Genomic DNA, 15,583 nt, shown 5'->3' on the forward strand with positions numbered 1-15,583 from the left:
AAATCAACGGGTTGGCCTGCAGTGAGCGAAGAAACGGTTGAACGCGTGCTGGCAAGTTTCACGCGTCGACGAATAAAGCAAGCAGGGAGCTAAACGTACCACAGCCGACGGTTTGGAAAATATTACGGAAAAGACTAAAGCAGAAGCCTTACCGTTTACAATTGCTACGAGCCCTGACACCCGATGACAAAGTCAAACGCTTTGAATTTTCGGCGCGGTTGCAACTGCTCATGGAAGAGGATGCGTTCAGTGCGAAACTTGTTTTCAGTGATGAAGCGACATTTTTTCTTAATGGTGAAGTGAACAGACACAATGTGCGAATCTGGGCGGTAGAGAATCCTCACGCATTCGTGCAGCAAATTCGCAATTCACCAAAAGTTAACGAGTTTTGTGCAATCTCACGGTTTAAAGTTTAGGCCCCTTTTTCTTCTGCGAAAAAAACGTTACAGGACACGTGTATCTGGACATGCTGGAAAATTGGCTCATGCCACAACTGGAGACCGACAGCGCCGACTTCATCTTTCAACAGGATGGTGCTCCACCGCACTTCCATCATGATGTTCGGCATTTCTTAAACAGGAGATTGGAAAACCGATGGATCGGTCGTGGTGGAGATCATGATCAGCAATTCATGTCATGGCCTCCACGCTCTCCCGACTTAACCCCATGCGATTTCTTTCTGTGGGGCTATGTGAAAGATTCAGTGTTTAAACCTCCTCTACCAAGAAACGTGCCAGAACTGCGAGCTCGCCTCAACGATGCTTTCGAACTCATTGATGGGGACATGCTGCGCCGAGTGTGGGAGGAACTTGATTATCGGCTTGATGTCTGCCGAATCACTAAAGGGGCACATATCGAACATTTGTGAATGCCTAAAAAAACTTTTTGATTTTTTGTATGTGTGTGCAAAGCATTGTGAAAATATCTCAAATAATAAAGTTATTGTAGAGCTGTGAAATCGCTTCAATCATTTGTAATAACCCTGTACCTGGGTGTTAAAATTAAGAACAACGTCAGTTGGAAAGACCACATAGATAATATTGTGGGGAAGGCGAGCCAAAGGTTGCGTTTCATTGGCAGGACACTTAGAAGATGCAACAAGTCCACTAGAGACACAGCTTACACTACACTCGTTCGTCCTCTGTTACAATATTGCTGCGTGGTGTGGGATCCTTACCAGGTGGGATTGACGGAGGACATCGAAAGGGTGCAAAAAAGGGCAGCTCGTTTTGTATTATCACGTAATAGGGGAGAGAGTGTGGCAGATATGATACGCGAGTTGGGATGGAAGTCATTAAAGCAAAGACGATATTCGTCGCGGCTTGATCTATTTACGAAATTTCAGTCACCAACTTTCTCTTCCGAATGCGAAAATATTTGTTGAGCCCAACCTACATAGGTAGGAATGATCATCAAAATAAAATAAGAGAAATCAGAGCTCGAACAGAAAGATTTAGGTGTTCGTTTTTCCCGCGCGCTGTTCGGGAGTGGAATGGTAGAGAGATAGTATTATTGTGGTTCGATGAACCCTCTACCAAGCACTTAAATGTGAATTGCAGAGTAATCATGTAGATGTAGATGTATAGGCCCTCTATACACTCCTTCCACCGTTCATCTTTCCCGTCTTTGCTTAAGACTGGTTTTCCATCTGAGCTTTTGATATTCACACAGCTGCTTTTTTTTTCTCTAAAGGCCTCTAATTTTCCTGTAGGCGCCATCTATCTTTCTCCTAGTTAAATATACTTCAAATGGCTTTGAGCACTATGGGACTTAACTTCTGAGGTCATCAGTCCCCTAGAACTTAGAACTACTTAAACCTAACTAACCTAATGACATCACACACATCCATGCCCGAGGCAGGATTCGAACCTATGACCGTAGCGGTCGCGCGGTTCCAGACTGTAGTGCCTGGAACCGCTCGGCCACCCCAGCCGGCTAAATATGCTTCTAAATACTTAAATTTGTCCTCTAGCCATTGCTGATGAGCCATTTAGCAGAACCTCTGGTTCTTTCAACTTATCCAGGTCCTACCTCCTTAATTTCAAATCCTTTCAAATTTCTTCAGCTTTAATCTACATTTCATAACCAATACATTGTGATCACATTCCACAGTTGCCTCTGGAAATGTCTTACAATTTAAAGTGTGGTTCCGAAATCTCTGTCTCACCGTTATATAACCGGTCTGAAACCTTCTGGTGTCTCCACGTCATTTCCACGTATACACTCTCCTTTGATGATTCTTAAACTAAGTGTTTGTGACGATTTAATTATGCTTTGTGCAAAACTCTACCAGGCGGCTTCCTCTTTCATTCCTTTTCCCCAGCCATACTCACCTACTATTTTTCCTTCTCTTCCTTTTCCTGCTATCGAATTCCAGTCCCCAATCACTATTTAATTTTTGTTTCTCCTGATGACGACACCTCCTGAGTAGTCCCCGCCAGGGAATCCGGATGGGGGGCTATTTTAACTCCGAAATATTTTATCCGATATCATCATTTAATCATACAGTAGAGCTGCATGCCCTCGGGAACGATTACGGCTGTGATTTCCCCTTGCTCTCAGCCGTTTGCAGTACCAGCACAGCAAGGCCGTTTTGGTTGTTGTTACATGGGCGGATCAATCAATCATCCAGACTGCTGCCCCTGCAACTACTGAAAAGGCTGCTGACCCTCTTAAGGAGCAACTCTTAACAGGTACTTCTCCGTTGTCTTTGAACCTACGGTACGGCTATCTGTATCGCTGACGTATGCAAGCCACCCCAACGACGGCAAGGTCCGGTGTCGGAACTTGCATCTTTTACTTATAAGCAAAGTGAATATAAGTTACTCTAGAAGTGCTGCTACGAGACACAGTATGACTACATTTAAACAATTCAAGACAAAATATTTGCCCAGATACTTCTTTGGTCACTGTCACAGGCAACTTTTGTAACAAGGCAGTCAGTTTTCCGTGTAGGTGATTTCTCGATCAAACCATGTCGCTTCCGTTAGAGAGCAGGCCCCCAGCAGGACTGAGTTACCGTGGGTCGTGAAGAAGAAAAAAGCACCGCCTTCCGCTCAGTGATACAAAAGTCGCCACTCAAACCCTGTGTGTTTCTGTTTGATCTAACAAAAGCAAAGCCGCTTCAGATCGTGCAGCTGAGATTAACGCAACTTATTTACATCACCTTTCACGCTATTTTGTCAGAGCTTGTGGTAACGAAAGGCGAAAGTGATGGTCCCGTTCACCTCTTTTGTTCCTGCGGACATTGTTCGCTCGACTGACGAAAAGGTCCAATAATAGCAGAAACCACGGGTCTCTGATCTTATCCTTTCGGTGAAAAGCAAAACAACTTAAAAAGCCTTCTGTTGACCCCAACTCTGAACAGACCTTCGTCTTTTTTGTTTAAAGTGATTCAGTGCTAATGTCATACTATATCTTCGTATTCTCAAGGCATAACGGGGCTGAAATCTCAGCAGTCTTGCCTCTCACATACAGCGTATTTCATTATTTTTCTAAAATTACCTTGCAAACAGTATCAGAAATTATATCACTGCATTTATTTATTCAGAAGGCATTGAATTTCGTCAGGAAGTAAAACTACATTTCATTAAAAAACATATTTCAATGTGTCCATAGATAATGTTACAAATGGTTCAAATGGCTCTGAGCACTGTGGGACTTAACTGCTGAGGTCATCAGTCCCCTAGAACTTAGAACTACTTAAACCTAACTAACCTAAGGACACACACATCCATGCCTGAGGCAGGATTCGAACCTGCGACCGTAGAGGTCGCGCGGTTTCAGACTGAAGCGCCTAGAACCGCTCGGCCATTCCGGCCGGCAATGTTACAAATATTTCATGTGAAGGAAAGTAACCGCGCCTTTAGATGCTGTCAAACGTGTTTCGATATCTTAAGGCGTTTGTGAAACAATGTATGAAAACTTGTAATATGCAGCCTTTCCTAAATACGATGTATAGGTAGTTGGGAGAGAAGGAAAAGCATGCTCCCCAATCATTTTTCCTACAAACAAGAAAATGTTACGGCAAATGTGTAAAATAGAACTGAATGGGTAGTATTACAGATACTATCGATGACTTTAGGCGTGAGAACATTTTGACGCTTGCAGAAACGCCGAAATATTTCTTAAATAAATATTTATCTGAAAACATTCGCTACGAATAAAACAGGCGAGGTTCAACAGCCTTTAGGTATTTTATGAAATGCATTTTAACTATCCGCTATTTATTTATCCCATTAGTCATCTACCAGTTTCGGTTATTAACCATCATCCAGGATGTAGGGTACAACAGATCAGTTAAAAGCATCCCATATTCCTTTGAAGCAAAACAGTATCGAAATTATCCAGTGAAATTGTACACACACCTGACGTAATTTGTCTTAGAATACTGGCAGTTATATCTCATGTCAAACAGCAGACACCACAGAATATCCTGTGTATGAGATGTAACTGCCAGCATTCTAAGACAAATTATGTCAGGTGTATGTACAATTGCACTGGATAATTTCGATACTGTTGTGCTTCAAAGGAATATGGGATGATTTTAACCGATCTGTTGTACCCTACATCCTGGTTGATGGCTAATAACCGAAACCGGTAGATGACTAATGGGATAAATAAACAGCTGATGATGAAAATGCATATTATAGAATGAATTAATAATTTCAATTATACGATCTCATCAAAACTGTTCTGGATGTACTGCTGCGTCAGCCTTTAAAACACTTAAAATGCTATCTTATTGAAATAACCCTGGTTTCAATTGTGTTGTAGCGTCTTCCTCATGGCATAGGCCGCTGAAACGCGACCGACACATAGGCTATTTTAGCATTTTTGGCATGTTAAGGATTTTAAGAGGTCGCGGCAGTACACAGAAAAATTATGGTGAGACTGACACCGGCTGCGGATGACTACGTATCCATTTCAGTTGTGTGTTTTACAAAGTGAACTGGTTGAATACTATGTGAGTATACACTAAGCGTGACGGAAGAAGTTCGCAGGAAGGTACACATATTTAGACAGTCTAAGCAGTTGCTACTGAGTGTGGTTAGTATCTGCAGTTTATTCTCGAGTTCTGAGTGGAAATGTTTACGTAGGTATTCCTTCAATTTGGTTCGAACGTCTTCAGATGTATTAAAGCCACTATAAAATGACAGCCGTAAGTTCCCATAGTCAGCTGCTCATAAAAAGTTTTGCACCACTTGTCTGGGACGCGTACAGGCTTAGATTCAAGGGGAGCTGGAAATGGAAGAAGCTTTATGAAATGCGAACACAACTTTACTGTGAAATACAAACAAATAAATGCAGTCTTTTCGAAAGTGCACTTCAGTAAAATTAGAATCTGCTCCTGGATAACATTTGTATTTTTAGCAAACAAAATAAGGAGATGGTAGGGAAGTATCTCAAAAAGGAATTTGAAACATTTGGCTCTGGAGAGGGGCATGTATAAGAAATATGACTCAGGTTTGGAGCTGTCCGCACGCACAACACTGGAAATTAATACCAATTAAAAATTATACACGAAAGTATAGGATGTTGACAGCGATCGCGAAGTCAATGACTGACCGGTAGCGCTTGGTGTGGTCTGAAGGAACTGTTAGCGTCACTGGGCCAAGTGCCTGGTCGTCACTCTCAGAGTTCGGTTCCGCCACCTGGCCAATATGACTCCGTTGTGGAAGGTGCCAACGACCTTTCTGTGGTAGTTCCTCTTGTCTTGATGAATAGAACACCAGTGCCTATTATTTTTAATTTTTAAGAAATCTATTGTAGTACGAGTTAACAAAAACGATACCACAAAATTCACACAATTTTAAACAAAATTCGTCCAAGATATTTTCAGGGAGTTATTTTAAGGAGTAAGTTATTTTAGATCTATCTGTCTTCTCGCCAACTTATATCTTTTACGAAGGTCGTATCTCAGATGTAGGAGAGAGTAACTAAACGAAGAATTATTCTATTATTTGGCACAAATGAAACTGGAAACTATATACTTTTTTTCAAATGACATTCTCGAAGGTAAACCCCAAACTCAATAGCAATCCTTCTGCGCTTTTATTTGGGAACACTAAAATTCACTGCCACTCTCAGTTTTGAAAACAATCAGGTGGCCAAAGAGAAAGTTTTGTCTGTATGCATTAAACAATTCACAGAAGTAGCAAACAGAACGGAACAGCAGATCCAGAAGAAAAGGTGAAATTGAGTAAGAGAGAACAAAAGTTTAACTGTGAACTCATATATAACTAAATGATATTATAAGTATTGAAAATGATTTTGAATTCAGAGGAAAGGTACCTATAATGGGATTTTTTGATAATGTGAGATAGCTAGATTCTGACGAGAGTTGAGTTCTCAGCTCTCTTGGGAAGTATCAGAACTTAGTTCTCACAGAGCCTCAGGCGTAGAGCAGTGACAATAAGACTATTACGAAACCGGACATTGTCGAGAACCCTTGATTTTAAGTGTTGAATTTCAAGTCTATTCAGTTTGTACTTGCCGAGTTTCAATACATGAAGCCATGTAGCTTTTGCAACAACATTCATATGATTGTATTCTTCCCAAAATACTCTTGCATTCGCTAAAACGAATTGTCCTTCAAACCGAGTAGCGTAATTTTGTGGCTAGGTATCTAGCGCAAGTTCGCTTATTCCTAATACGCTAGACCATGGGTGTTCTAACATGCGACAATATCGTTTATCAGAAAATGCTTGTCTCATATTAGGATACCTTCAGCTTGCCACCCTAGTAGCTGGATCCAGACACATGTTTTTACTAATTAGTGTGACAATTTTGTGAACTTTGTGAAGCCATCTATGGTGCTAATGCTCGATGGGCATAGTATCACATTTGTGAACAGACCAAGAAAACCCGTATCCACATCTTCTTTTTATCACCCCATTCCACACATAAAATGCAGCCTCTAGTGTGGAATTTAGAACGCATTAACCCGAAGAAATAGAAACCTAGAAGGTAAAATAACCAGGTCAAGTAACAATCTAATTCTTTGAGCCGTAAGAACAAAAAATTCTATAAACGGCCTTTGAAAAATGGGATTCGTCCCACATAGCATGGAATACACTCAGGGACAATGCCTTTGTAATACACCTGGAGCCTGAAATACAAGATGGAAACAACAGACTACCGCTGAGTCCAAATGGTATCTGGCCTGTCTTCAATGTCAGCAAACCACATCATGAGCCACCAACTCTATTGAAGGAAGCACGTTCTGAATCTATTAAGAAGCTAACATCGTCTCCATACTGTGCACGTTTGAAACAATTCAAAGAGAAGAAAGCGGAATCAAAGGAGACAGAAATTAAAATTTTGTTCTTGAAGAAGAAAAAGAGAAAGACACGGGAAACATAATCTTCCAGTCATTCGGAGTCTGATACAAGTTTAATTGCGGAAAATGCTTCAGACGTGCAATCAGAAGAAGATGACAATGAATGCATCTTCTGCAATGGTCGTTTCTCTGAAGACTAACGTAGAGAAATGGGCACAATGCATTGAATGCTATCTTTGGCCTCCCAAAGAATATTAACTCGAAAAAGAATTTTCATTCACCATGATTTCATTTCTTTTGCATAATAAACGCAGAAAATGTTAGAGAGGTAGTGAGAAAGAGATTATTATTTCAGGATTTACTTGTTCTTACACTGGTCGATACTGTTTTCTTTAAGTGTCTCATATTAGAACACCATGTACACCCTAAGGGGAAAAAAGTATCACGAAGGAATCATCCGAATGTGACGGAAATCGGTAGATTTGATGTACATGAAAACGTGGTGCCGAAGCCGTAAAACCTGCACTGTGGGGAAATAGAATAATGTCATTCGGTCGGATAAGTCTTGTTACACTTTTCCCTACGTGTGGCGGAGTTTACATCTGGTGCACGTCGTCCCAAGCGTACGATGCAGACTGCTTGCTGCCGCGAGTGAAACACGGCGGGAGTTGGGTGAAAATTTGGACAGCCATATCTCGGTATTCCATTAACCCCATAGTTACTCTGTAAGGTCGCATTACTGCCAAGGGTTATTTGACCACTCTGACGGATCTGGTCAATGTTTGCTCCCCGATGGTGGTGCTGTGTTCGCACATATCGTATCATCCAGGAATGATTTTGTGAGCAAGAGGATGAATTGTTCTTTCTCCGCAGTCCACCACAGTCACAAGATATCAATATAAGTGTGCCGTTGTTGTCTACTTTGGACAGAAGAGTGCGTGATCGCTTTCCACTTACATCATTGTTACTCGAACTTGGCACTATTTTGCAGGAAGAATGGTACAAGATTCACATGAAAACCATATAGGAACTATATTTATCCATTCCGAGACGACGACGACTGGAAACTGTTTTGAATTACAAGGGTATTAGGCATGGTAATGTGCTGTGTTTGTCATTTATCTGTATTTTTGTGCGCGCTCTGAATATAAGTTTCATATAAGAACGTAAGAATCACATATCCGTCTCGTTTAATTATTGAGTCTCGACAATTTGTCCCTCGACCAGAGCGCTAAGCAAGGTTCCATTTAATAATTTCCCTGATCGATGTATCGCGATACCTAAATAAAGGAAGAGTCGTGTGACAAGTGGGTGGAGAGACCATGAAGAGTAGGTTTAGCCACCTAAACAGAAAGGGTTTCCTTCCTCCGTGCACAATGGCCTCGTCCCTCGCGCTTTGTGTTGTGTGTTAAATGTATCTGTTAAGTGTAGGTGAATATAAACAATGCGTATACAGTACGGCGTGTTTTTAGTGTTGTCTAATGATGAGAGAAGGAAATGGGTGAGATTCGACGTTGTCGCATAGCCTCAAGCACCAATCCCAAAAAGCAAAACCAGTGCACTAACAATGATGTAGACAAGTTATTATTATGTTGAAATATTTTATTGTTACTCATATTAGAATCATAGGCGTCTGTGGCACATTCAGTGTGGGCTTGAGTACAAAATATTTTCCTGGAGGGGGGGGCGGGGGGCTTGGGAGGGGCTGGAGGAGACAGGGAGTAATTGTGACACCCCCCCTAGAAACGAATCCTGCGTCCGCGCCTCTTGATAACCTACTACTCTTGAACAGCACCAAGGTATCGCCAGGCTTACCGTCACCATGCGACAAACACATCACCATGACCAGTGTCATATGCACTCTCCACTACACACTGCACAGAATCTGATATTTAATCCAGGACTTTAGCGCGAAATCTGGTGATCAGGACCCTTACGCCATCACCTCTCCTGCCTTTGCACCTCCACCATCAGGATTCGAACCTGCTACCTTCGAGTCGAGCGTCACCGCACAGGTGTGTACCTCGGGTGCAGAAGAGGGCCTGCAGTAAACTGGTTACATCAGAAATAATGACGGCATAATTTCGTTACGTCTCAGACGGTATAATTTCGTTACGTCTCAATCTTTGCGTGGATTACTAAAGCAAATTTTAAAAACGCTTTTGACTTAAAAAATAAATAAACAGACCACAGTTCAATATTTAAGGCAGATTTATACCTAAATAAACTTCCTCGTAGCGCAGGTACCGCTGATAGTTGGCTGCTGTGAAATTTCTGCACAGAGAGCGAGTACGCTCCCTCTGACGTCATTTGTCTCTCTCGTGTGCAGGTGCGTGCACATCACGGACATCGGCGTCGGCTACGTGTCCACGATGCTGTCGCTGTCGGCACTGTTCCTGCGCTGGTGCTCACAGCTGCGGGACTTCGGCCTGCAGCACCTGTGCGGCATGCGCAACCTGCAGGTGCTCTCTCTGGCAGGTCGGTTCCAACCTAACCTAGCCGTTCTTTCTTAAATGCTTTCGTAAGACCGTGGCTATTTATCATTGTGCAAATACGTGGTTCTCGCCTGCGGCATGACACTCATACTCAAAACTTGTGTCATACCACATGCAAGAGCCACATATTCGCACATTGATACATAATCATGGATTAAATTTTGAAATTTTAGTGAGTCTACCATATGGCGACCTCACGGTTGAAACTGCACTGGCTGACAAAGTGAAGCACACAGATGGGGAAGAGGAAAGGAAATGAAACTTCACGGGTTGTAAGAGTGTGAGAGGTTATTGCAATGATTACAATATCGAGCCAAATTTAAAAAGAACTTGGCAGTATGAGTCCACTTATGACGTTGCGACACCTCTGGTCTCCATACACGCACTGATTCTGTTGGTAAGAGTGTAAAGCCGTTGTATCCCCTCCTGAGGCAAGCTGGCCCACAATTGCTGTAACTGGTGCTTTATATAATGGACACTGGCATTGGAACGTTCGAGCTGGTCCCACACATGTTCTGTCGTGGACAGAGCTGCGAATCTTGCTGGCCACAGGAATACTCCAACATCATGCAGACAGTTCTTAGTGAGAGATGCCATGTGTGGAGGAGCACTGTCCTGTTGAAAAATGTCACCACGATACTGTAACATGTGAGCTAACACATAAGGGTGCAGGATGTGTTTGACGCACTGTTACACCATCAGAGTTTCTTTAGTCACTACTAGCCATGACCTAAAGCCACACCCGTTGTCTTCCCACAGCACGACGTCAGGAGTAACACCGCTGTGCCTCTCAAAACGTTGGAAGAATGGAACATTTCCACAGGTCGCCGCCATACTAGCCAACTACGTCTTCTGGGGTAGTGCAGAAACGCGATTCATCACTGAACACACTGCGATGCCACTTGTCAGAAGTCCATGCTACCTGGCCATGGCACCTCTCCAAACGCAGCTGTTTCTGTTGTGGTGTTAATGGCAGCCTACGCCTGGGACGGTAATTCCCTGGTTCGACCGCTGGTAGTCTCCGACCAATGGTGCAGGATGACACAGAATTTTGCAGGGAGTCCATTATTCATTCTCCAGTGGCAGGCACATGTATGAAAGGGTTACGATGTGCTTGGTGCATAACATGGCGTTCCTCCCTTGTGGCGATCTGACGCGGTCGATCGGAACCTTCACGATGAGTAAGCCTGCCCTCACGTTGCCGTTCAGTCCAACATCGGGTCATGCCCCACAAATCTTGATTTGCATGATTCGACCATCCAGCCAAATGGAGGCCGACAATAAGGTCCCTTTCAAACACTGTAAGATGCCGATTATTCTGTCTCACACGAGTACTAGGCTCCATGCCCTTCAGTGATCTCTCAACATGACACTGTTCACGTCCCTCATACATCCTACCGGGCCCGTTGACAACACGAAACACAAAGGATACTAATGCACTGTAGTAGTTGTTCTACCTGTCAGAGAGAATTGCAACACTAATCATTTACATAGCCATCGATGGTGTGTATGAGTACAGAGTTAGACTGATATCCCACCACATTCTCTGATCCACTTTTCTTGTCAGGCTGTGTAGTTCTACCATATGATTACCTCAAGGTTGAAACTAGTTGCAGGATAATGAAAATAAAAAATTTTAGCATCTTGTGGTAGTTATTTACAACAAAGGTTTTTAATTTCAGTTTCAAAACAAATTTACGTTTCGATGTACTACAAAAATTTATCTACACTCTTTCAATTTTTTAAAATTCTGTACGAGAGTGGTCTTTGGATTTTACAGACAACTGGAATATTGTATGTCGCTACTGAGATGACAGTACTATTTTTCTCAAAGTACGCTTAAAGTTCTTTTCAACTTCATTGTATGTAATGGTCATTTGTGAGACAAAAGTATCAACAAGAGCTGCTTGTGATAATTTTCTTGTATTTATTCAAACTTTTTTGCCAAACGAATTTCGGGAAATATCGGCCATCATTTGTGGCTAGAGGGTAGGTAATTAGTGGGTATAGAAATACATCAAACTGTTCTTCAAATTGAAGACAACAACAAAACCTTTTTATATATACCTTCTAATATGTCTTCTGCAAAGATCGATCACTTTGCAGAAGATTGTTTTCTATACAACATACAATATCCGACCAAAAAGTTCTGACACTGATTTTATTCCTTGCGTACAAGTGACGTCAACGCAGTAACTAAGGTGGCGGCTTGAACTAACAGCTGTAAACAATATATGTGGATTCGTCCAGTGAGTTGTGAGCAGGTGCTGTTACGTAGTGGGCACGGTGGTATAGTGTGTAAACGTTGTGTCACAAATCACAATGAAGCAACATCTGTAAATCAGGTGTCCACGACATTCTTCAGAATGTTTCGAGGAAGAGAAAGTTTGTCACGTACACATTGATTCGCGAACGAAAAGAACCATGGGCGCCTGATGTGGCTTCATTGAAACACAAAACGTCGAGCCGACCGAAGAGGCCGTGCGGTTAAAGGCGCTGCAGTCTGGAACCACAAGACCGCTACGGTCGCAGGTTCGAATCCTGCCTCGGGCATGGATGTTTGTGATGTCCTTAGGTTAGTTAGGTTTAACTAGTTCTAAGTTCTAGGGCACTGATGACCACAGCAGTTAAGTCCCATAGTGCTCAGAGCCATTTGAACCATTTTGAACAAAACGTCGACGTTCTTCTCTGGAAGAAATCAGCACAGATGACGAGACTTGATGTTATCCACACGAACCTACCACAAAACGACAAAGAGTGTTACGAAGAGCCGACGCTTCGACTAAATAACCTTCATTCCAGCCAAAGTGATGCGCAAGTTGAACCACATCCCGAAGGACTTCTCTGACAGTTTCACGTTGTTGTGTGAATGGTCAGTGCGTTATATGCAAATGAAAGGGGGAGGGGGAGGACTATGCAGGATACCTGCAGCATTAAGACCACCACATTAACTTGTCTCTATTTTTTATTAATCTAGTGTCTTTAATACTCATTGGCTCTATACGCTCTAGCGGCTATTGGCACGGCACAAATTCTGGATTTATGTGAAAGAAAATTATCACAAACCTATTTTGTCCACGCATTGTTGTTGTTGTGGTCTTCAGTCCTGAGACTGGTTTGATGCAGCTCTCCATGCTATTCTATCCTGTGCAAGCTTCTTCATCTCCCAGTACCTACTGCAACCTACATCCTTCTGAATCTGCTTAGTGTATTCATCTCTTGGTCTCCCTCTACGATTTTTACCCTCCACGCTGCCCTCCAATGCTAAATTTGTGATCCCTTGATGCCTCAAAACATGTCCTACCAACCGATCCCTTATTCTAGTCAAGTTGTGCCACAAACTTCTCTTCTCCCCAATCCTATTCAATACCTCCTCATTAGTTACGTGATCTACCCACCTTATCTTCAGCATTCTTCTGTAGCACCACATTTCGAAAGCTTCTATTCTCTTCTTGTCCAAACTGGTTATCGTCCATGTTTCACTTCCATTCATGGCTACACTCCATACAAATACTTTCAGAAACGACTTCCTGACACTTAAATCTATACTCGATGTTAACAAATTTCTCTTCTTCAGAAACGATTTCCTTGCCATTGCCAGTCTACATTTTATATCCTCTCTACTTCGACCATCATCAGTTATTTTACTCCCTCAATAGCAAAACTCCTTTGCTACTTTAAGTGTCTCATTTCCTAATCTAATCCCCTCAGCATCACCCGATTTAATTTGACTACATTCCATTATCCTCGTTTTGCTTTTGTTGATGTTCATCTTATATCCTCCTTTCAAGACACTGTCCATTCCGTTCAACTGCTCTTCCAAGTCCTTTGCTGTCTCTGACAGAATTACAATGTCATCGGCAAACCTCAAAGTTTTTACTTCTTCTCCATGAATTTTAATACCTACTCCGAATTTTTCTTTTGTTTCCTTTACGGCTTGCTCAATATACAGATTGAATAACATCGGGGAGAGGCTACAACCCTGTCTCACTCCTTTCCCAACCACTGCTTCCCTTTCATGCCCCTCGACTCTTATAACTGCCATCTGGTTTCTGTACAAATTGTAAATAGCCTTTCACTCCCTGTATTTTACCCCTGCCACCTTCAGAATTTGAAAGAGAGTATTCCAGTTAACGTTGTCAAAAGCTTTCTCTAAGTCTACAAATGCTAGAAACGTAGGTTTGCCTTTTCTTAATCTTTCTTCTAAGATAAGTCGTAAGGTTAGTATTGCCTCACGTGTTCCAACATTTCTACGGAATCCAAACTGATCCTCCCCGAGGTCCGCTTCTACCAGTTTTTCCATTCATCTGTAAAGAATTCGCGTTAGTATTTTGCAGCTGTGACTTATTAAACTGATAGTTCGGTAATTTTCACATCTGTCAACACCTGCTTTCTTTGGGATTGGAATTATTATATTCTTCTTGAAGTCTGTGGGTATTTCGCCTGTCTCATACATCTTGCTCACCAGATGGTAGAGTTTTGTCATGACTGGCTCTCCCAAGGCCATCAGTAGTTCTAATGGAATGTTGTCTACTCCCGGGGCCTTGTTTCGACTCAGGTCTTTCAGTGCTCTGTCAAACTCTTCACGCAGTATCTTATCTCCCATTTCATCTTCATCTAGATCCTCTTCCATTTCCATAATATTGTCCTCAAGTACATCGCCCTTGTATAAACCCTCTATATACTCCTTCCACCTTTCTGCCTTCCTTTCTTTGCTTAGAACTGGGTTGCCATCTGAGCTCTTGATATTCATACAAGTGGTTCTCTTCTCTCCAAAGGTCTCTTTAATTTTCCTGTAGGCAGTATCTATCTTACCCCTAGTGAGACAAGCCTCTACATCCTTACATTTGTACTCCAGCCATCCCTGCTTAGCCATTTTGCATTCCCTGTCAATCTCATTTTTGAGACGTTTGTATTCCTTTTTGCTTGCTTCATTTACTGCATTTTTATATTTTGTCCTTTCATCAATTAAATTCAATATTTCTTCTGTTACCCAAGGATTTCTATTAGCCCTCGTCTTTTTACCTACTTGATCCTCTGCTGCCTTCACTACTTCATCCCTCAGAGCTACCCATTCTTCTTCTACTGTATTTCTTTCTCCCATTCCTGTCAATTGTTCCCTTATGCTCTCCCTGAAACTCTCTACAACCTCTGATTCTTTCAGTTTATCCAAGTCCCATCTCCTTAAATTCCCGCCTTTTTGCAGTTTCTTCAGTTTCAATCTGCAGTTCATAACCAATAGATTGTGGTCAGAATCCACATCTGCCCCTGGAAATGTCTTACAATTTAAAACCTGGTTCCTAAATCTCTGTCTTACCATTATGTAATCTATCTGATACCTTTTAGTATCTCCAGGATTCTTCCAGGTATACAACCTTCTTTCATGATTCTTGAACCAAGTGTTAGCTATGATTAAGTTATGCTCTGTGCAAAATTCTACAAGGCTGCTTCCTCTTTCACCTACTATGTTTCCTTCTCTCCCTTTTCCTACTGACGAATTCCAGTCACCCATGACTATTAAATTTTCGTCTCCCTTCACTACCTGAATAATTTCTTTTATCTCGTCATACATTTCATCAATTTCTTCATCATCTGCAGAGCTAGTTGGCATATAAACTTGTACTACTGTAGTAGGCATGGGCTTTGTGTCTATCTTGGCCACAATAATGCGTTCACTATGCTGTTTGTAGTAGCTAACCCGCACTCCTATTTTCTTATTCATTATTAAACCTACTCCTGCATTACCCTTATTTGATTTTGTATTTATAACCCTGTAATCACCTGACCAAAAGTCTTGTTCCTCCTG

At 42.0% G+C, this 15,583-nt stretch overlaps 1 protein-coding gene across 1 annotated transcript in view; it reads left to right on the top strand.

Annotated features, from left to right (window-relative positions):
* Nucleotides 1-15,583, top strand: part of LOC124606075 (F-box/LRR-repeat protein 16-like) — a 705,098-nt gene that overhangs the window by 665,439 nt on the left and 24,076 nt on the right. Inside the window, exon 6 of the mRNA XM_047138039.1 lies at nt 9,612-9,760. Coding sequence (XP_046993995.1) covers nt 9,612-9,760 — 149 coding nt within the window. The remainder of the gene's footprint in view (nt 1-9,611; nt 9,761-15,583) is intronic.

The sequence above is a fragment of the Schistocerca americana genome, chromosome 3 (assembly GCF_021461395.2).
Source record: "Schistocerca americana isolate TAMUIC-IGC-003095 chromosome 3, iqSchAmer2.1, whole genome shotgun sequence".
Classification (NCBI taxonomy): Eukaryota; Metazoa; Arthropoda; class Insecta; order Orthoptera; family Acrididae; genus Schistocerca; species Schistocerca americana.